General features: G+C 46.8%; 3 protein-coding genes across 5 annotated transcripts; 2 read left to right on the top strand and 1 right to left on the bottom strand.

Moving 5' to 3' along the window:
• Window positions 1-1,339: 1,339 nt before the first annotated feature.
• Window positions 1,340-4,467, top strand: gnrhr1 (gonadotropin releasing hormone receptor 1). The gene is made up of 3 exons (XM_085900371.1): window positions 1,340-1,609; window positions 2,850-3,051; window positions 3,453-4,467. Exons 1-3 carry the CDS (start codon window positions 1,355-1,357, stop codon window positions 3,866-3,868), a joined length of 873 nt encoding a protein of 290 aa, XP_085756497.1. The 5' UTR covers window positions 1,340-1,354; the 3' UTR covers window positions 3,869-4,467.
• Window positions 4,468-4,581: 114 nt separating this feature from the next.
• Window positions 4,582-17,815, bottom strand: LOC147040645 (immunoglobulin superfamily DCC subclass member 3). The gene is made up of 14 exons (XM_085900817.1): window positions 17,409-17,815; window positions 13,991-14,296; window positions 13,521-13,665; window positions 13,313-13,443; window positions 13,113-13,250; window positions 12,881-13,039; window positions 10,325-10,490; window positions 9,390-9,640; window positions 9,058-9,222; window positions 8,700-8,888; window positions 7,911-8,024; window positions 7,690-7,816; window positions 7,510-7,624; window positions 4,582-7,421 (listed from the first exon to the last, which is right to left on the bottom strand). The coding sequence occupies exons 1-14, from the start codon at window positions 17,455-17,457 to the stop codon at window positions 7,344-7,346; spliced, it is 2,133 nt and encodes a 710-aa protein (XP_085756943.1). The 5' UTR covers window positions 17,458-17,815; the 3' UTR covers window positions 4,582-7,343.
• Window positions 17,816-18,292: 477 nt separating this feature from the next.
• On the top strand, window positions 18,293-22,176 carry stx12 (syntaxin 12). 3 transcript variants are annotated; one of them, XM_085901453.1, is made up of 10 exons: window positions 18,293-18,438; window positions 19,015-19,151; window positions 19,651-19,720; window positions 19,957-20,056; window positions 20,236-20,373; window positions 20,534-20,577; window positions 20,646-20,751; window positions 20,831-20,903; window positions 21,102-21,184; window positions 21,364-22,176. In XM_085901453.1, the coding sequence occupies exons 2-10, from the start codon at window positions 19,052-19,054 to the stop codon at window positions 21,454-21,456; spliced, it is 807 nt and encodes a 268-aa protein (XP_085757579.1). In that variant the 5' UTR covers window positions 18,293-18,438; window positions 19,015-19,051; the 3' UTR covers window positions 21,457-22,176. The 3 variants fall into 3 exon arrangements, with proteins under 3 accessions (XP_085757579.1, XP_085757576.1, XP_085757577.1); XM_085901450.1 differs by having other exon boundaries at window positions 18,319-18,484; XM_085901451.1 differs by having other exon boundaries at window positions 18,346-18,488.
• Window positions 22,177-22,402: the final 226 nt, after the last annotated feature.

Genomic DNA, 22,402 nt, shown 5'->3' on the forward strand with positions numbered 1-22,402 from the left:
CAGCAGTAGCAGCAGCAGCAGCACCAGCAGCAGCAGCACCAGCAGCAGCAGCAGCAGCAGCAGCAGCAGCAGCAGCAGCAGCAGCAGCAGCAGCAGCAGCACCACCAGCAGCAGCAGCACCAGCAGCACCAGCAGCAGCACCAGCAGCAGCAGCACCAGCAGCACCAGCAGCTGCAGCTGCAGCACCAGCATTGTTCCTGGAATTTTCCCAGGGTATCTTTCTTCCGTGTGTCACACACGTTGCTCAGACTGCAGCAGTCGCCACGTCACGCAGCCCAATTAACCAATCGGAATCGATCCGGGCTCCTTTTTCACACTGAATTCGCAGGAAGGGACAGGACGCGTGCCTGAAGGCGGGCTTAATGGCAGAGCCCACAGAGGTGGTTAGAACGCAGTAAAAAAAAAAAAAAAAAGGAAACGGCGACCGGTGGGAATCATGAATGAGGATGAGGTGGTGGCAAACCGCGAGACTGGCAAAGGACAGAGAGTCAAAGTGATGCTTCAGCACGTCGGACAGCTCCCGAATGGAAGCTGATGCTTTTGACTTCACCTCACCGCAAAGATTCGATTTCAGGTAAGAATATTGCCGATTGGAATGATGATGGCGTAGGGGTTCGCAAGTTCAATTCATGGACGTCATCAACTGGATGGAGATTGTGTCCATTCTGCTGTCACTCACGATTTGCCGAATAGCAGCACAGTCAAACAAACAAACAAACAAACAAACAAACAAACAAACAAACAAACAAACGTGCATTACTTACAGCGTCTGGAGATCAGAGAGGCTGAGTGATTTCTTTGGCGCATTAGGAGTTCTTACTGTTTACCGCAAGAGGGCGCTGTTATTACATATCAATGTCATTTGTTGGCTAATCACAACCCACTGCGGGGGGAACAATTAGCCTGACATTACAAACATTTGACTTTGTTGAAGGATTTTCATCTTAGTAGAATTTGAAAAGGCCATTGTCCGTCCGTCCGTCCACGACCACATATGTATCAATTGGAAGAGGCAGGCACAGACTGTTCATTGAATGAAGGTTCCAAACACAAATGTCCTTTGGCCGGCGTTAATCCGAATTGTCTGTTTCTGTTCTTGCTTTCAGACTGCCACGGTTGTACGATGCCAGTTTCAGCACGTCCGGTCAACACCTCCAACGGCACGGCGGCGGCTTGGGAAGCGCCGGCCTTCACCGTGGCCGCCCGCTGTCGCGTGGCCGCCACTCTGGTGCTCTTTGTCTTTGCCGCTCTGAGCAACCTGTCGGTGTTGATCAGCGTGCGCTGGGGCCGAGGCTATCGGCTGGCGGCGCACCTGCGTCCGCTCATCGCCAGCTTGGCGTCGGCCGATTTGGTGATGACCTTTGTGGTGATGCCGTTGGACGCCATTTGGAATATCACTGTGCAGTGGTATGCGGGGGACGTCATGTGCAAGCTGTTGTGTTTCTTGAAACTCTTTGCCATGCATTCGGCGGCGTTCATCCTGGTGGTGGTGAGCCTGGACCGATATCGGGCCATTCTTCATCCTCTGGATTCCCTGGATGCTGGGCTGAGGAACAAACGCATGCTGCTGGTGGCCTGGACGCTCAGCTTGTTGCTGGCATCTCCTCAGGTAAGATTGCGTATCAAGAGCTTTCTTGTCGGTCAAAGTTGACAGCTGTTTCCTATTTGAATTGAGCATGGTTTGCTTACTTTTGGAGCTGAAGAAGGCTTCGTTTAAAGGTGGAAGATGGGAGGACACCTTGCCTCTGCATCCTTTGTTCCCTTCAGTCGCCTCCGTGAAAGAGAGTGGAGCTCAAAATAGCTCCTTGAAGCCGCGACCAGATCCATCATTGATAGGAGAGAGGGGATGGTGGATAATGAGCTGACAGAGCGCTTGCGTTTGGCTTTCCCGAGTGAAGAACCTGGAGCGCGAGCACAATAGTTCAACAATGTGCTTGTCAGTTGTGTGTCACTGTGAAATATTCTTCAGAGGCAAAGAAAAATAATCACCGCTGTCCTCCGATTCTGCCGTGACATTATTAAGGGAGCTCATCAAAACAAAAACAACACTGATGTACCGTGGAGCTACCTAGCTTTTCATTTGTTTTGTAGACAGACTAATTGAGGGCAAACATTCATTAGAGCGGAGGCCCCTATTTGTCGGGTCGGGTCACGTCTTGGGCTTTTTCATGGAACTGTTTTTTTTTGGTTTGATATGATTTGGCCTTCTGTCTTTTTCTTTGTTCTTTTTGGGCCTTGTCTTGTGTGTTGTGGAATGCCCTGTCATTGTTTTCAGGTCCTTTGTTGTGTTGTTATGTCGCCTATTGTGTTATTTTTTGAATGTCCGTTTCTTTTTGAGCTTGCTCCGCACGCCATTGGACGGCCACTTGCTGTAGAACGATTGCCTTTGGAGAGAGGGAGATGCAAGCCTCATGAATAAGTCAAACAAGAGCACTTTGCCAAGATGGTGGTGGTGTACTACTTACAGATTAGGGTGTCAATTGTTGCTTGCTTTCGATGCTCCATTGATGCTGTGACGTGGGCTTGCTTTTGATCCAGCAATTTGAAGACAATGAGCACGTTTGCCAAAGAGCTGCCGTTGGCCACAGCTCACGGCCGCAAACTCACACACTTCCTACCTATTTTCATTGAGCCTGCACATGGAAGAATTGTGTTGTAGAAGAGCGAGCGCTGCATTAAAAGGTACATATTTAATGCACAAGAGTGGACCAAAGAACTGTTGCTTTCAAAGTTCTTTGGCGTTTGTGCGCCATAAACAAAGGTGCCATTTGTTTCCAGCAAACAAACGATGACAAAGCAGCAAAGTGTTTCTTTCCCATGCTTCATCTTGTCACTCTCCTCATTCTCAGCTTTTCATCTTTCGGGCCATTAAGGCAGACGGAGCCGACTTCACTCAGTGCGCCAGCCACGGGAGTTTCCAGCATGGCTGGCAGGAGACGGCATACAACATGTTTCACTTTGTGACACTCTATGTCTTCCCGCTGCTTGTCATGACCTTCTGCTACACAAGCATCCTCACCAAGATTACTGGGCAGATGCACAAGAGCAAAGGTGTGTGTGTGTGTGTGTGTGTGTGTGTGTGTGTGTGTGTGTGTGTGTGTGTGTGTGCGTGTGTGTGTGTGTGTGTGTGTGTGTGTGTGCGTGCGTGCGTGCGTGCGTGCGTGTGTGTGTGTGTGTGTGTGTGTGTGTGTGTGTGTGTGTGTGTGTGTGTGTGTGTGTGTGTGTGTGCGGGGGCCATTCTCCACCACAGTCGGCCCTGTCATTTGACGTTAGTTTTACTTGCTATCTCAAACCAATCAAATCATCGACCTCCGTGGAAATGGCGTGAATTTGTTCCGGCCCCCTCCAGATTTTTCTTTCTTCTGTATGTAATTGTACTTCCTTTCTAAAAAGCTCGAGCATCAACTAGCAGTTGTTGCAGGCGAGTCAACTATGCTTGTGCTGCTCTACAGACGGTGAGCGATGCCTGCGACGTAGTGGAAAAGACAAGATTCCCAAAGCCCGGATGAAGACCCTGAAGATGACCATCGTCATTGTCAGTTCTTTCGTCATCTGTTGGACCCCTTATTACATTCTGGGGATCTGGTACTGGTTCCAACCGTCCATGATCCAGCACACTCCAGAGTACGTGCACCACATCCTGTTTGTCTTTGGCAACCTGAATACATGCTGCGACCCCATCATCTACGGTTTCTACACCACGTCGTTCCGGGCCGACCTGGCCGACGTGATGGCGTGCTGCCGCCGCCGCCGCCGCGCCAATGGCGATTCGCCGCGTTCCGTGGATCGCCTTTCGGCCAGAAACGCCGGAGCTGCTGGGGAGATGGAGTCGGACCTGAGCTCCAACCCACACAGCGGTAACCTCTGATGAGGCTGCTTACCTCTGATGACTTCCACAATACTCAAGGGAACATGATGAGATTGGCGACTCGCGATAATCAGTGGAATAAGATAAAGGTGAAGATGCTGCAACATTCATAGCAAGACGATGGGTTCCGACTTCTAATGCTGTTTTGAAGCGGACTCACCCAATCCCATTGCTGTGATGTCATCAATGTGCCGCTTGCTGCATATTTGCATTAGACCTCGGGCTCATCTCTTTTTCTTTTTTTTTTTGTAAGCGAAATGCAATGCGATCGAGATACACAACTTGATGCCTAACGTCTGGAGCTACTTGGTCATTGTAAAATGGTTGATTTGAAATATGGCACATCAAGCTCATCTGAGCGATATTCTACGAGGTTAGAATGCACACACGGTAGGTAGTATTTCGAGAACAAATTGTATAACCTTGCATGATTGTGAATGAACTGACCGTAATATTTCATACTCATTGGTCACTAGACAATGTTGTAGTGATTGGCCAGAAATTAATCACCTGTTGTGCATAGGCAGTACAGTACTTGTATGCTCCAAATACTTGATGTGCGATTTAGAATTGACTGAAAGAGACACTATCGAACAACGTATACGCCAACAAAACAATAAAAGTGATGTCAAACATATGCTGCTCGCTTTGTCTGTGGAATGTTGAGAGACTTGATCGAGAGATGAATAAAAAATGTCTTTATTTGGTTTTAGGCATGTTGGAATATGAGAAATGTTAAGCGCAGACATTCAGAGAAAATTGCAGCCAAAAGCCAGACCAAGCCATACCAATAGAAATCAACTGGAATTATTATGGGGCTACCCAATGCATTTCATCTTACTTTTGACCTCATCCAAATGAAGTTGTGGCCGTGGAGTTGAATCTTGCATTGACCCTTAACAATAAATAAATACATAAATAAGTAACTAACATGGATCTGTCCTCACATGATATGACGCCATGAAGGTCCGTCTACACTAACAAAGGCAATTGGTGGGAAAAAATGTCATCATTGTGCACCAATTGCGAGCTAGGACTACGTGGCTAAACCCAATCACAGCTTGGCCTCGGTTCCCCTTCCCGCTGCAGCTTTTCTCCGGTCTGCTCTCTCCATTTTGACCTTTTCCTAATTATGGTCAAAGACCTCTGTGACAAAAGGTTAAAGCTTTTTCGTAAATCTTGGACAGCTTTGAAGCACTTATAGAAATATTAAAGCATCATTTCTCCTTGGTACTATATATATATATATATATATATATATATATATATATATATATAGCAGCCTGTTTCTACTTGCTAACAATTTCTTTCCTACTAGTAGATGGTTGTTTCAGGACAGAAGGTGAGTTTGGCTACAGACAAAAAAACTCACCCTGCTCAGAAAGCACCATTTTGCAATCCTACCGACGAAAAAAAAAAAATCATCAACAATTCATCATATGTATCAAATCTAATCATCAGAACAACAATAAAAAAAAAACATTCAAAAATATGAACATTTGTTTTGGCAGCTTTTTCCTCTTTAACAAGAAGGATGAAAAATATTGAAAACAGAAACAGTATAAAGGCTTTTCCTTGTTACAAAACTATCTTGACTACTATTACACTTAAAAAAAACCCCACATCTTCCATTCACATTGTTTTTTTTTGGTATCTTGTCAGCTCTTAACAGCTCTTGGTCAGGTATGTTAGAAAAGAGACAAGGTGAGCCAGTTCATTCAAAATTGCCCTGCTTTGTGTCAATCTTTAAAACTCAGCAAAGGATGAGAAACATTTGCATCACATTGAGACAACTCACTCCAGTCAATTTTGTTTGTCTCGTTGCTGTGGCAACGCTATAGAATTGCAATCAATATTGCCGGACAGGACCAAATTCCTCAAGGAATGCAATTGGGATTAGCAGACTCCAATATCTATCTATCCACTGCACAAAAGCACTCATTTATGAATGAATTGGTTTTTAAAAATGGCAAATCATTTTTGGACTCTTTGTATGCCGCAGCCCACAAGTGTCTCCTCACGCAAATATTTTCTCATGTTTCTGTGCTTTGGTTGTGAGGAAGTATAAAAATGGGAAAAATGTATTTGGTTACATATTTCTCCCCGGCATGGAAATATTTGGCCAGAAAGTCTGACTACGTATATTGGCATCTTCCAGAACATGACATTTTCATTTGGTCACTTTCAAACAGTTTGTATTTATCAAAATAGCTATGAATGTGGGATGAAATCATGAGTATACAACAATAGCTTTCTTTCGTTTTGGCTTGGGTTGAGTTAAAGCAAGGCAGGTGACCCCTTTCAATCAGGAAGAAAATTTGATACAAAAAGAAGAAAATAAAGAAAACCATCAAAATGTCTCAAAACAAGGTCTTTGGGTGTCATTTAGCTTGGTTTTCATTTTTGGATAGGCTGACGTGGTGAAACGCAAAAGGCCGAATCCGTGCGTGCGTGCGTGCATGAGTTCAGGCATCAAGCCTCACCTTGGAAATTCTTCAGCCGCCAGTTCGGCAGTTCGGTACCAATCGAGGGCCCCGGCCGGGGTGACCAAATTTGGCATCTGGAGAGCAAACTCTGCGGCCGGGCCGTTTGGCATCTATTTGTCTGAGGTTGGTTCCGTTTGGATTCTTCTGAAAAAAAGCTCTGAAAAGGTCGTTGGTCGTCATGACTGTAATTCCGGATGCAAATCAGAAGAAATGAACATTTGCATCACATGTGGACACAAAAAAGAAGGCCTGAGGTGAGCAATTCCAGCTTTGGCCCGCCTGCAGTGCTTTCTCTCCACGGTAGTCGACCCATTGAGCTCCCTCTGGACTGGACTGGTCTGGTCTGGTTGGCGCCTGGCACAGCACGGCACAGCACGCTGGCATTGGCACTGGTCAAACACCAATTCAACGGAATGGCTTTTGGGGGTGAGGTAGGTTGGCACAGGCAATATTGTTCTCAACTATGGCTCAGGTATTGTGAGGTAGCTTTCTTTGGAGGTGTGCAAGGTTTTGTTTGGTTTTAAAAATGGCGTCCGGTACGGTGAAAGAGCGTCACGGCTAACCACGCCGCTCTCACCTCGGTAAGGCTTTCGCAAAGGCCGCTATGTTTCTTCCCGTATTATTGCAGGCAAAGTTAAGAGTTCTGTCACAACAGATTATTCGGAGCGTCACTTCAGTCAGGTGTCGATATTTGGCTTGGTTTTAGTGTACGCGATCGCATGCCGGCGTGCTGGGCGAGATTTGAGAAATATAAAACATTTTGGTTATAGAACATTCTCCCACAAGCAAGCTAATGCGACACGCATTTCCAAAGTGACAGGACCAAATCTGGAGTGACAAAAGGCTTATGCACTTATGCTTGTACGCAGGCTATCAAGGCAATACGCTTTGGTTTAACATATTCAACTTTAGCTTAGTTGCAAATCACTGGAGAAAAGTGTTGGAGGGAGGGAGGGAGGGAGGGAGGGAGGGAGAGGGGTTGACCAGTGCTAGCCTGTGCCGGTGCCAGGAAGACCCGATGAGTGTTGCTCAATGACGACTTGGCACTGCGCCGGGCAAATTGCCTGCTGCCGACAGTGAGGAGAGAGAGAGAAGACAAGGCATTAGATGGAGAAGAGAGCAGCGCTTGCCCTTGTGCGCCATGCGGTTTCTGACCTGAGGCACTGGCTCCATCCTGGGCCGGCTCGTTGCCTCCTTGTGGATGCCATTGTGGCCTGTGTTGTCACTTGGCACAGCCCAACTGTCCTGAGTCCCTTTGGTGCAAAACAAACTGCAAACACATTCCAGGAATGAATACAGACAGACAGACAGAGAAAAGATTGATCCCAATCTGACCTGCGGCGATATCCAAACATGAGGAATATGACGCAGAAGATGATGCAGGCGGTACCGATGTGGATGCCAATGACAATGCTGCCCAGAGAGGCTTCTCCGTCCCTGCACTGGCACGGCACCTTCTCGCCTGCAGGTAAGATTGATTTCATCTGCTGCTGCTGCTGCTTTGTGGCTCTTTGCCGCCCGCGGCTGTCGGGAGGCGTGGAATGCGTGCCACTCACCTGCGTTTTGGGCGCTTGTGCCTTCATCTGCCAATGACACCAGCCTCTTGGAGGACTCACTCTCCCCATTTCCATTGTAGGCCACCAGTTTGACTTCATACACGCCTCCCGATTCTGAAAGAGAAACAAAAAGTCCATTTGTGAATACCATCCCGCCCACCATTTTTCGGAAATGAATACAAACAAAGACATTGTCCAATGTTATTCAACAGACGTGTCACATCATCCAATAAAATCCACGGCGTCCCCTTTGACACTCCAGCAACATTGATTCCAGACTGGCATGGCATGGCACGGCATCAATTGGCTCCATCATCCCACAATTGATTCACTTCTGTCATAATCTCTGGCCTCGTTTCCAGGCCCATCTCGAGCCGTGATGAGGAACATACTTTCATTGTGCTTGTAGTCTTATCATAGTGAAGTGAGCGCTCTTTTTAATTTTTAAAGAAACCGCATTGAAAATTCCAACGAGATTTTTTGAGGACAACTGGGATTTTATCCAAAGCTCTCTGACAGCATCAAATGATTTGATGCAGCATTATCATTTGTGCCTCTTATGAATGCCACGAAGTCTCTAATCAAACCACGACTGGCTGCACAGTGCAACGGGTGCCATTCCTTTCTCACGATGTCTTGTTGTTATGGGAACAGTGAGCGGTGAGCACATTTCGAGAAATGGTGCATGCGCAATATAAAGGAGAAGGAATCTTCCAAAAAGAATGACGTCCAATCAGATCAATCCAACGTGTCGGTATCAATTGTAGATTGGAATGGACAGGCACGTACCCAGATTTGATAGAAGGTGGGCATTGACGTGACAGGGCAGCTGGATGGGTCCCTGGAAATCAGCATTGGGGACCCGGCGGTAGGACAGCCTGAAGCCTTCGGCTCTGCCGGCCTTACTGGGGAGCTCCCACAGAACCTGGACAGCGCTGGAGTTCAACACCTTGGCGAAGAAGGTCGGACTTGTCGGCACTTGGAAGGATGAGGCAGAGAAGAGCGCAAATCAGCAAATACAAGGAAGATGTATCAAATCAATGGCATTATTCAATTCAATTACATTGAAAAAAAGACATTGAATCAAAATGTGAAGATCAGCAAAGAGGCAAAGCTGCTCGAGTGGAATACGAGTCCGAGTCCTTACCGCCACCCAGTGTTGTCGCCACCACAGTGTCGGACCGCTGACTTGCTCCGAGTGGTGAATAAGCCTTCAGATAGAGGGAATAGGTGGTGGCTGGCTCCAGGTTGTTCACATCATGCTGAAAGGCCCCTTTGCTGATGGCCTCTTGCAGCTCCAAAGCATCTGGCTCTAAACACACACACACACACACACACACACACACACACACACACACACACACACACACACACACACACACACACACACACACACACACACACACACATTTATATATATGCAGCAGCAGTTTAGTATGAAACAGGACGAAATATTGGGGATAGGTGCCACATACACACCCCCCATTTTGCGGATATGCAGCACGTATCCAATAATGCCCTCGGTGACTTCAGCGGGCGGTTGGCTCCAGGCCATTTGCAAAGCGGTGGTGGACAGCACGCTAGCGCTGAGGCCTTCGGGAGTGGCGGGCAAGTCTTTGGCCTGGGCCACGGCCAGTCGGGCGCTGGCCTGGTTGGTGCCGGCGCTGTTCTCGGCGATGCACTGGTAGATGGCCTCGTCCTCGGCGCCGATACGAGTCAGAGCCAGAGTGCTGCGGAGATGACACACGCACACACCGCCTGATGGCTTTACACGCGAGCGGGTGGCTCGAATAACGTGCAGTTGGACATTGATACTCCCTCCCTCCCGCATCATCAGAAATAGTACTCCATTTTCCTCCTCAAGGTACAAAGGAATTTCCTCCGCAAAATTGAAAGGTCAAATCATGTCAAGGACACCATAGCACAAAAAATGGATATTCTTTCCTGATCGTATTGTATCCATTGTATTGTTGCTACCTAAGAGGGAGCTCATATATTCTCTTGAAGGCAACCAAAGGCTTGAGGTAGAGCTATGAAACACTTGGGAAGGATTTTCTGTCCCAATATGACATTTGAAATAATCCACGCACCTCTCCCGAGACAAGTGCAGCTACAGTAAAAGGGAATTTAATACGAATCAAATCACACATGTTTCGAAAAAGCATGGATCATTCATAGGGGTCAATTGCCTGCTAAATTCTGGAGCAACCCACGACTATAGAATACACAATTCCTTTACATGTGATTGGACTGATAAGAAATCATTTAAAGAGGAGAACATGTTGTACAACTTGAGCAGTGATAGTGACATGACTTTTTGTGTTGGTTGTGCAAAGGCGCCACCTCGTGGTGGGTCTCAGGTTTGGCAAACGACTCTTTGTAGCACACGTAATGACGTGACGTGACATGTCTACCTGTTGTTATTGGTCAACTTGACGTTGTGCCCAGGCATTAAAACCTTGCCGTTCTTCAACCAGATGAGGTGAGGCTCGGGGACACCCTGTGCCACGCAAGTAAACACGGCACTGCCCCCTGCTGGTTTGGAAACAGACTGAGGCCACTGAAGGAACTCTGGAGGCGCTGTGGAGGGAGGGGGGGAGGGAGGGGGGGGAGGGAGGGAGGAGGTTAAAGGACGACAAAGAAAGTACTTTTTCAACTTGAAAAACAAAACCGTACTGCTTTTTAATTACGTCGGAAACAGTCAACAATATTTCAGCCCTCCTCATGCACATAGTGAACCGACTCTTCATTCTTCCATTTTGCCATCACAGCTCCCTTTAACCTTTTTTAAGGCCCTCCCAGCTCAGCACCTCATTGATCGGCTGATCTCCTATCCGCAGTGACCTCCCCAAGCCCAAATTGGTCGCCATAAGCCGATGGAGATGTATCAACAAGACGCCCGTTTTAATCAAGACATTCATCGGGGATTTGGACCTTTTTGTTTCGCTTCATCTCTTTGATGTTTTCCTCATTTCTCAGAGCGATGTGTGGCCCGCTCCGCTCTCTGCATGGTCCGAAAATAATCTCTTGAGTTGTATTTGTGTATGCACTGAATAATGTCTGAAGTTCAATTCTTTGTTTGAATCACCCTCCCTCCCTCCCTCCCTCCCTCCCTCCCTCCACTGCGTGGTCATCATGCATCAAGAGCTGTCCACCTCTCGGTCTGTTCATCTGTCCAAACGTCATGTTGGAAATTGTCAGGCGTCCTCAGCTGACTGCGCTCGGGTCGGGTCGATCCATAGTGCGTATTGATCAGCCATTCTGTTGACCTTGAGTTTTAGCGCAGCTCATAAATCTTGCCCCCTTTTCCTTTGTTTGCATTCATACATCTGGAAAAGCACTTTCCGTTGTCGTGCAAAGCACCTTTTAGTCCTTTTCCTCTTTATGATGATGGGAAAAAAAAAAGAAAAGTAAAGCCTTCCCCAATCATTTCAAAGAATAAATATTAGAGACAATTTGTAAAATAAGACTTTTGCAAATTTGTAATTCCGTTTTGATTTGTTTTCAGCATGCGTTTATTAGTTTGGATTAGTTTTATATGAGTTTATTTTTTAATTGGTTTTAGTGTTGATTTTACTTTTTTGGAGATAATAAAAGGGGCTGAGTTCCTGGTGTGGGAAAGTTTTATTTTTTAATTGGTTTTAGTGTTGATTTTACTTTTTTGGAGATAATAAAAGGGGCTGAGTTCCTGGTGTGGGAAAGTTGCTGATGTTGATATAATTTATGAGAAGTGAAGGCCTTTGTGGCATCTGCATGATAAAAGATCTGCATATCTTTTTTGGAGGACTTTGTGGACAAAACCAGAGGGGAGGGGGGGGGGGTTATGAGACAGAGGGAGTCTGGGTTTTTTTTTTTTCTAAACACCATTCTATAAATTGGCTGGCCGTCTTTTGTGTCTCCCCCTAAAATGGCGGTGACACCCCGGTCACCACGGTGCTCCCCCTTGTGGGATGCTATCCATCTTCCAAGTCCCCATAATTAACTAAGAGACCCCCCCCCTCCTCCTTTCTCTTTTCAGCTCAACCGTTTTCACACTATCATGCCCCCAGTCCTCCTGTCGGGGTTAGAGGTCAGAGGTCGCAGATCAGCGGTAACACCCCTTCCCCTTTTTCTCCTAATCCATGCACGGTGTATTGACAATTTGGTCATCCTCCTTTTTTTGCTTTTTGTTCCATGGCCGTGAACGCGCTACTGTGAAAGCTATCTGCTGAAATCTCAGGGAAGGAGTTGTTGTAAAGTTGCAGACGCTCAATGTGTTTACTTGTAAACTCATTGTGCTAACAGATGTCCACTGCTCCTTATTGTCTATGAACCAAGTGAGAAACCAGATCAATACATGAATGAATATATTCCAGATGAACTCAATTGTCTCGATTCTACACCAGAGGCCTTTATTGATGAATATGAGCGTTGGACTGAGGGGGGAATGGATCGTATTAATATAGATTCACGTTACAAAAACGATGAAGAACATCATGTTTGGAAGGGAATCATCTGTATCAGTAATTCCAGACTTTAGAAATGTAATCATGTTCAGCTTTGTTTGAGAGTGTGACTTTTTTTCCTCTCCAGTTCTCAACGATGATGCCTTTAGAGCCCATCGAGGGCTTTTGCAAATTGGAATTGAATACATTTATGGCTTGGCTGCTGCTCGAAACATGAGGAGTCGGTCGGGGGCAAAGGTGGGAAGAAAGGGTGGAGCTTTGCTATTGACCCTCTCCTTCCCTTTCACTCGCTGCCGCTGCAAATTAACATGGCCAAGTACACGCACACACGGGTCGCAGATGCTCCAGTCAATTCTCAAAGGTGGCCGTGGAAGCTGAGGGTGAGGCTGACAACACACCTCAAATTCACAGGTCATTTGTTTATTTCTTATTTCTTCTTTTTGATTTGTATTGTCATGAAATTCAGGGAATACTATGGAGTCATGGTCTGACGAAGGTTTGAAAACTACAAATGTTTGCACCCACCTTGTACCACGAGTCTGCCAAGCGCCGTCCGTCTCATCCTGGTGCCCGGCCGGTTGGCAGCGCACACGTACACACCAGAGTGCTGCAGAGAAACGTCTGAGATCATCAGGTTCCCCGTTCCAAGAACCTGGATACCTTCAACTCCGATGGAGCGTCCGTCTGATGGAGTGAAAAAAACAAAGCGGCTTTGGAAAATCCACCTCGGCTTCCAAGTACGTTTGAGCGGTGTTACCTAGTCTGCTCCAGGAAACGATGGGCTTGGGGTTTCCTGTGGCAATGCACTCTAAAATGGCCGTCTGATGGACAGTGATGGTTAGATTCTGAGGCCCTGACAGGATGACTGGCTCCTTGTAGATTCTTGAGGTTCCACCTAAAAAACACAAAGGCTATGGTGTACATATATGCGCGTCTCATAGTTGGACATCCACCTACCGGTGACGTTGAGAAGAGCCTCGTGGCTATAGCGAGTGTTTGCAATGTTGGTGGCGACACAACGGAAGACCCCAACGTCGGCCTGTCTCACACCCGTCACCTGAAGGATCCCCATCGGGAGAAGAGTGTACCTGCGTGGGGAAATAGGAGAAGATGTCAAAAAAGGGACCTGTGATCACAATGTGTGTGGGTGTGTGTGTGTCCTGACCTGTTGTCAGTGGTGCTAAGGGGCTCTCTGTCTTTCTCCCAGGTAATGTTGGCCTCAGGTATTCCATTGATCTGACACTGGAAGCGCGCAACACCTCCCTCATCTACTGCCATGGACATGGGGTGGGTGTGGAACTTGGGAAGAGCTGACAAAGGGAAGACAGACATCCAAGCGCTATCACAAATGATGTCAAGCTGACTGTCAAGTTGACTGTCAAGTTGACTAGATGAGAGCCAGAATGAGCAAGATAACTTTTCCACTTGCCGTAAAGGCTTAGTAATGGATAGCAGCGTAGTACGGCAACAAATTAGAGATCACCATGGAGACTCATTACATTCAAGATTGCAATAACTCTGCTAGATTAGCCATAAAGCTGGCTTTTTATTGCTGTGACCCGAGTGGGGGCAGGCAGCCACGCAGGCAGGCAGCCACGCAGGGAGGACGTAGCAAAGACGGAAACAGACACTTACACGCCAAAAGGACTTTGGCCTTGCGGCTGACCAGCATGCCGTAGCGATTCTGAGCGGCGCAGTCGTACTCGCCCGTATCGGCCTCGCTGCCTTCTTTGCGTTTCTGAAAGTTGTCGATCAACAGGGTGCCGTTGGGCAGCACCCTGAGCCTGGAAGTGGCCCTCAAAGGCAGCCCGTTCTTACGCCAGGTAATGCGGACGGGCTCCTCGCCCTGCACGCTGCAGTCCAACGTGAGCGGGCGATCCCTCACCGCAATCACGTCTCGGGGTTCTTGCAGGAAAGACAGCTCGGAGGACAAGCAGGCACCTGGGAAAAACAAGGACCAGGTCATTTTCCTTCTACTGTGTCAAATCAATCCACATGAAATCAAAATTAAAAAAAAAACTCATATTATTGCTTTTTATTTGACACATTTCAATCAATAATAATCCTCCCATCATCCAATTTTACTTTGATGACTCTAAACTTTGCAAGAGCACCGCATTGGACGCTTTGATGGATGATTTGCTGCATCTATCACTTTTGCCATCCATGCCGAAAAGTGAGGAGGAGAATAGGGTCGCGGAGGTCAAGTTTAGGAGAACGTCTGTCTATACAACAAGGGGCCTAGCGCCCGGCCCGCCACAATGGCGCTGTGACTGTGGTTATTTGCGCCCAGCCCCCCCTCGCAAACTTTCTTGTCAACTAGCACGCACGCATAAGGGCACGGCACCATCTGCCCCCTTCTTATGCATGCCCTCCGCCCTCCGCCCTTCCTTCCTTTCAGATCCATCTGAGAGGTGACTTTCCCATGCCACCAGATCTCCTCCATCGCACCCGTGCGCCCGTTCCTCCGTGACCTGGGCGACACCCTGCATTTTCTCTCAGCATTAACGTGCTAATATGCAAAAGAGCGGCTGCCGTCGTCGTCGCCTTCCCAGCTGCCGAGTTGGAACAATGGCAGACTGCCCTTGAACCTACACAATGCCCCATCAATGTCAGGACCAAATGCAAAATTTCAATGTTGACCAGACGCCACACGAGACAAAGCCGCTCGCGGCTCAACTTGACTCTGGATGGGTGAACGGAGGTGCAACTAACCAAGACACTTTCCAGCATTTTTTCTGACATGAAAAAAGAAATCAAAATTCAACGGCGTCGGTGCAATTGAAAAGGAGATTTTGAGCCATTTGGCAAACGAAAAGCTTGGCTCCTTTGTTTTTGTTTTCTCATTTGATGGGACGAATTGAATAATAACTGGATTCATATGCACCCATATACGTACGAAATGTGTTCCTAGAGCATCAAAGAAGTGTTGAAGAAGCATGAAGCTTCCCCGCAGGTTCAACACGGACGGCCCGATCTGCGTGATTACTCGGACTAATGTGTCACATGACGACACCAGCATCTGCCCCCTCCATCTGATGAGAAATCTCCCCCAGCAGATATGGGCCCAGCTGATGCGTGGTGCTAATGAAATTCAGGGCTCCCGAGGATTGCCACGCATTGCATTTTGTGGCCAAGGGCCTGCCTGCCTGCCTGCAGTCACACTTTAAGAGTGACGTGATCATCAACAAGGTTCTCCACATCTTAATGAGCCTGACAACAAACGTTGTTGCTTTGTTTGCTTTCCAGATTGAAGCTATCCAGTGGGCCATTTTCAATATCATCGGGGAAGGACTAATAAGGAGATTTTATGAAGGGAGGGGGTTGTCCGGCAAACCCCCACACCAGCACACCCTGTGTCTGTAACCTGGAGCCCCTCGGGGTCATGAGAGAGTCAGAAGCGACCAGGATGGATGGATGGATGGAATGGAATGGGGGAGGTAAGATGTGGCCCGCCTCCCTCTTCTGCTATTGTTTGGCCCACCGCTGGCCGTGAACTTCACCCATTTGTCCAAAGTCTTGGGATTACATTTTCAGATGTGGCTGTTTTGATTCTGCATCGTTCCAACTGTCCACACTCTCCCTTTGAGGAAAGCAAGTGGCTGGATGAATGGCCATGAAATGCATCACCCCAGGGCTTCTTTTTGGATTCTCTCCAAGGGAGTGGAAGTCTTGTCGCCGCCAGGCTTTTACCAACCACTATGTTGTGCAAACATGCTTGAAGCTTTTGTCACTGCTGCGGGGGGGTCTGTCACGGATCTTTTCCACAGTCCCATTCATAACAAGTTCAGTGTCTGAAAAAGTCACTTCAATACGAACACTTTCAAAATGTCTCGTGAAATTGACGCCAAGACTTAACCGCAAAAGCCGAACACTTACAGAATATGTTGAAGTTTTGGGAAAACTTGGCATTAGCAAGAGTCAAAAGCAGTGACTGTTGGATGTGGGCCCAAATTCACTTTCAAAATCTAAACCCTAGGTGGGTGTCAAAACCAAGGCCCGAGGGCCTGAGACCACAAATTTTGCATCCACTCTGTGTCGTTACTACAATGACAAATTGTCTTGACTTTTAAAATAATAGAGACATTGCAACTGATGATGCGAGAAAAATGAGTTTGCTTACAAATAGAGATGTTAGCATTTCGGGTTTCAAGTCATGACATTGTGTCCCTGCTGTGGATTGAATCAAGGGCGGCTTCCGCTCTAGCGCGGTGAACATGGGCAGCTTTCGGCAAATTATGTTTCAGAAAATCTCAATCTGAGCGCAGATTGGCGCTCGCTCTCTCGCTTGTCTTATTGTGTGACGGTGAGGTCAGAGAAGACAGAAGAAAAGGCCAGCCAGCCAGGCAGGCGGCCTATTGTGTCCATGGCGACCACCCCGACTGCTGGCCGGGACGAGCCTACCCCCTTCTGCACAGGTCAAAGGTTATTGACTTGAACCCTTCATTAAAGACGGAGCCTCCCACACCGTCTGCACAGCCCCCGTCCGTCCGTCCCTCCGTCCGTCGGCCCGCACCCCGATGCAAATTTTGGGGGAGGCTTGGCTGAAACAACACCATCAAGATGACCACGGAAAGGTTGAGGTTGGGACTCATACCTTGTGGGCCATTTTGATGGCTTGTTTTATGGCTACTTTTGACCTGTTCTGGTCAATGGACTGACTCCCTCCTCCAGTCCCAGGTGTATCTCATTGGCACTTTGCTTGAATTTTCTTCTCTAGTTTCGTTGAGTCCTGCTGGGTTCATTTTGTGACCCCAGAGCCAGGTGGAGGCTCCAAGTTCAAGGAATAAGAGTTTTGTCCGATCGATCGCAGTCCTTCTGCCTGCCCCAAATGTAAAAGTTGCATTCTAAAGTGCTCGTTTGGAGCTATTGAGTCAAACGTTTCAAATGAAACAAATTGAACGGGTCAGTATTTGCTGACAATATCTATGCCAAAGCAAATGAAAACAATTGATCATTAATATGAATGAAGCATCCTTGTTTCAAAGCTGAGGCAGGTGCATTACACTCCAGATAGTTGAACAACAACTTAAGATAAATAAAGTGTACTTACTGAAACCTAACAAAGCTGTCAGGGCAGTGAGCAATATTCTTGGTTTCATTTTGGTTTTCTTCACGCCAGTCTCGATGAAGTCAAAGCTTCGGGTTTTCCAAACTCTTCAATGGGAAAAAGTAATCCGGATGAAAATAGGAAGTCTTCTGCCTACACAAAGTATTCTTTGGTGAGTAAGCTAAAAAGGGTGTACTCCTATGACTAAAGCATTTCTATTCTTTTGAATTCTCGCTCCAGTGACGGGCCCCGCGCCGCGCAAGGCTGCTGGTCATGTCCAAAGCCACTCTGAGAATAGTGAGAGGATGGATGACACCTCAGCCTCAGCCTCAGCCTGAGCCTGAGCCTGGATGGGGCTCATTAGTTATTCCGCCTCATTGTTGCCACTGAGCGGACAATGACGCGGCGCCTTTCTCCGGCCGGCCCACGACAGGTTGGTCTCTTCTGGACCAATGGCAGCCCAGGGGTTTATTGAGGGGTGGTGGCTCGCTCAGCATGATTGATATTCATTTCAATTGAGAGCTGCTCGCTCGCTCGGCCACCTACTGCCTGATGGACCGACCAGCTGTGGCCTGAGCTGGACACGCTGCTCACCATTCAGATTGGTGGAAAAAATGACGGCATACTTCTTCGTACATTTAAAAAAATCATCTGTGACAACAAGCAGCCTCGTGTTAGTTTCTTCTCACCAGGTCACCTGGGTTTTGGGTGACTGCATTTCATGCCTTGCTCCCCTCTAGCGGTTAGAATCTGAAATGGCAGTTTCTCGAGCAGCAAAGTAGAAAAGGCCCATTTTCGTTTTCATAACCTAATCTTATGAAATATCTCAAAAGCTATTCAATATATGTTTGAAATGGAAAACAGGTTTCATAACTCTGACTTTTTTTTAATTAAATTGTAAAAGAATTTGAATGTTACAACCAGTTTGAGAGGTAAAGTTTCACCGATCCTCGGTGGCAAGTAGCTCCACCCAGCACGTGACGTATGCTGTCATGTGACCGACCAGGAAGGGCAGGATTCTCTCGGACGGAAGGCAAGAGGAAAACATTACGCCTATGTGTTCTCGCACAGCCGACTAAGCAAGTATTAGCCATAATATATATGATTCAGCATGCAATAACATTGTTTCTCAAGCAATATTGCCTATAACAGGTCGGAAGATGTCAACTCCTTGAATGATTTTGTGATATTTTAGCTTCACGTAGCTGAAATGCTAACAGCTGAGCAGGGCTCAGTTTCGTCTCGTCGACGCAACTTTGCCTTCATCCACAGCAGTGGAGATCCGTTTGATTTGAGGAGCACAGTTGCGAGATCGGGGCCTCTTATGCACACCACTAGTTCTCAGTGTGGCTGGAAAAATCTCATGTTCGTGTTTAGATCTTTGTTTCGGTCATTTAGTGAGGCATTAGCTAGCGCTAGAAAATCAATGTTAGCTGACCTCATTCCAAGGCCAATTAAGTTAGAGAATCCTAATGATCCCAGTCGTTACTATCCGTTTGTGCTTTGTGAAAAGCAACCAGGTTTACTCATTTTGCTTCTAGTGACAAACCAGCAACAGCCACAGAAATATGTGCAGTAGTTCTAAACATGTGTTTCATTTGGTGTGCAGCCAAAATTTCAAGCCAAACGGTTCTTGGAGAGACAACATGTCGTACGGTCAAGGAGACAGTTATCGGCCAGTCCCTCGGGATTTCACCAGCCTCATCCAGACATGTACCTCCAATATACAGAAGATCACGCAAAACAGTAAGTGCAGCAAATATGCTACTCGTGACTATTTCACCACAATTCAAATAGGGCTCTTCTGCTTGCCTGGTGCTTTTCAGACATGGCTGCTGATTTCATGTCTAGAGTTAAGATAAAGACAGGAGGGCCTTTGTTTTCTCCCAATGAACACAAAGTGGGCCATGTAATGTGAGCGTCACATGCTTCTTAAGCCACTTGCACACTGGCTTCCCGCTAAATCGTGTCATCGGAGGCGCTGCAGCAGAGAGCGATTCGCTCGCTACTTTGAGACAGACGGCGCTGTGTCATCTCAGAGCTGCTCGTTGAAAGTTCAAAATACAATCCCTCTTTAGATACTTGAGCGCAGCGCCTTTCAGCACAGCACCTTTCTAACGTTAAGTTGTAGATGTGACGATTAGTCCCGATTCCTGCCTGAAATGAAGTGACAGCTTGAGCATGAAAGTCTTGAAAGCACTTCAGTCTCCAGATTCGCATTCATTTGATCTGTTTCGTCCGACAGCCGCTCAGATCAAGAACATGGTGAGCCAGTTGGGAACCAGGCAGGACAACAGTGACCTTCAGGATCGCCTGTATGTACAAAACACATCATGTTTCTTTTCCCAATCATTCCGACTCGTCATGTCATGTGAGGTACACGTAACACACTGAGGCACTTTGACTTTTAATAATCCCCTTCCATAGAAGGACCGCGAGGGTTTTCGGCACAAGATGAATTCAATCGTCTCATTCTTCAAAAGACGACGTCACGATGGAAGCTTGTGGTGCCGTATTTCTTTTGAATGGCAAACTTTTTCTGTTTGCACAGGCAGCAGATCCAACACTACACTAACCAGCTTGCAAAAGAAACCAACAAGCACCTGAAGGAGTTGGGCTCCGTTCCTTTGCCAGCATCGCCCTCAGAGCAAGTCAGTAGCAGACAGCGAGCTCATCCTGTCGCCCTTTACAATCACTTCTGGACTTAACGCTCACAATGATCAGTCACGATTGTGTTCATACACAGTGCAATGCTAGTCACTGACTGAAGCTTGTGGTGTTCTCCTGATTTCATTTCACATCATAACTGCGCCTTCCTTCCTTCACTCAGAGGCAGCAGAAGATTCAGCGGGAACGGCTGATGAATGAGTTCTCCGCAGCTCTCAACAACTTTCAAGCGGTCCAGCGGCGCGCGGCCGAAAAGGAGAAAGAGTCAGTAGCCCGAGCGAGAGCCGGATCCCGTCTATCGGTACGTAGGAATCTTATTCGAAAGAACTAGCCCTACTTCAAATGATGGTCTGAAAATATACCGAAGCCGTCCGTGCGAGTCGCCTCACCTGAACATTTGAAGTTCAAACATTGTAATATTGTCATCCAAATGGGAAGCATTTGTTTTCCTTCTCTTTCAGGCGGACGACAGTTTGCGAGATGAAAAGCTCGTCTCTTTTGATAAGTAAGTGGATGGCGGCTGGGTATTCCTTTTGAGATAGATAGTGCGCAGCGTTTTGTCTCCAACAACAGTCAGGAGGACTGGGGCCAAATGACCACTCAGACGGAGGAAGCGGCCATCACAGAGGAGGACCTGGAACTTATTAAGGAGAGAGAAACCAACATCCGACAGCTGGAGGTCCGTGTCGTTCTCTTGATGTTCAGCGCCCAATCAAACGTCACATTTCACATTTCTTTCTTGTTCTTCTTTATTACAGTCGGACATTATGGACGTCAACCAGATTTTTAAGGACCTCGCAGTGATGATCCATGATCAAGGAGAGATGATTGGTGAGAAGAAGCGGTTGTTCTCAATCAAAATATTACATCAATCATTTGAGCACAGAATGAATAATAGGGAAAAAAGCACATTTCCGTGAACGTGAATTCCTGAAAGCCATTCAGTATTATGGCTGAATGATTTTGAAAAATAATTGAGAGTTTTTTTGTTTTGGTCTGTATGAACATTGTGCTTGTTTTGTTTTGCAGATAGCATCGAGGCAAATGTGGAGAATGCCGAAGTTCATGTCGAGCGAGGAGCAGAGCAACTGCAGAGAGCTGCCTACTACCAGGTAAGTTGTTTATTTTGTTCCTCAGATTCTTCGATAGTTCTTATATTGAACTTGTAGTTACTGTTCTGAAAGTGTTACTCAATTTCACACTTTGGACATCTCAAACAAATACTACTCTCTTTTGTGAACGACCGTACTCTTTATTTGACTAGTTGTCTTTTTTTTTTTCCTTTTGACAGCAAAAGTCCCGGAAGAAGATGTGCATCCTGGCGTTAGTCTGCTCCATCGCACTGGTCATTCTGGGCATCATCATCTGGCTTGTATCTAAGTGACTTCACTCCATGTTAACTCCATCATTGTTCTTGCTATATTATACATTGCCCTTCTCTCACCTGAAAGTACCTGCTAGAAGAGCAGCTAGCTGATCACAGGATCGCCGGCATAGATTACGTAGAGCTGCAAACATGCCCAGCTCCACCAACCACGGATGGGTTTGTCTGTTTTTTATTATTTTGGGGAGGGAGGGAGGGAGGGAGGGAGGATAATACACACATGTGAACTGCATTTTAAGAGGAACAGAGGTGGTTGAGGGGATTGATTTATTTTCCTGCACTAACACTGTCGCAGTTTCAAGTGTTTAATTATTGCAATTAGTAGAAAGGAATATATAATATTGTGATTTTTTTTTTTGGGTGTGTGTGTGTGTATGATTTTCGTCATCTTTTCTTCTGGCACCTTCTCATAAAAAAGTGTGGATATTGCACAATTGAAGTCAGTTCGAAAGACTAGAGATGGCTGGCTGGCTGGCTGGCTGGCTGGCTGGCTGGCTGGCTGGCTGGCTGGCTGGTTGGTTGGGGCCTTCGAGGCAAATGATTGTCAGGATGATTGTCGTAAAACTGTTGTATACACAGTCAATTCATATCTGTAAATATTCCACATTCTAGCCTATCCTGTACGCCGATATATGGCGAAAACGCAAGGCCTGTCCCAAAAAGCAACTGAATTGATTTATACGACTCATGTTAGTATATGGAATAAATGTCTTGATTACAGTACTTTTGATTTGGTCATATTTGTTCATTTGGGGACGCTTGCTCATAAAATAGGAGTGGAATCAACACGGTAGATTCTTTCAATCGATTTCAATCACACCGCATCTCAATTGCATACAAGTTGCCAAGTAACTGTAGATGAGTCCAACCCTAATCAGCTCTTCTTACGCGAGCGAGTCTTAATGCGGATAATCAGTGGAGGAATTTTGCTTGTATGGAGGGGTAA

This window comes from Syngnathus leptorhynchus, chromosome 20 (assembly GCF_054491065.1).
Source record: "Syngnathus leptorhynchus isolate UIUO chromosome 20, UIUO_Slep, whole genome shotgun sequence".
NCBI classification, from domain to species: domain Eukaryota; kingdom Metazoa; phylum Chordata; class Actinopteri; order Syngnathiformes; family Syngnathidae; genus Syngnathus; species Syngnathus leptorhynchus.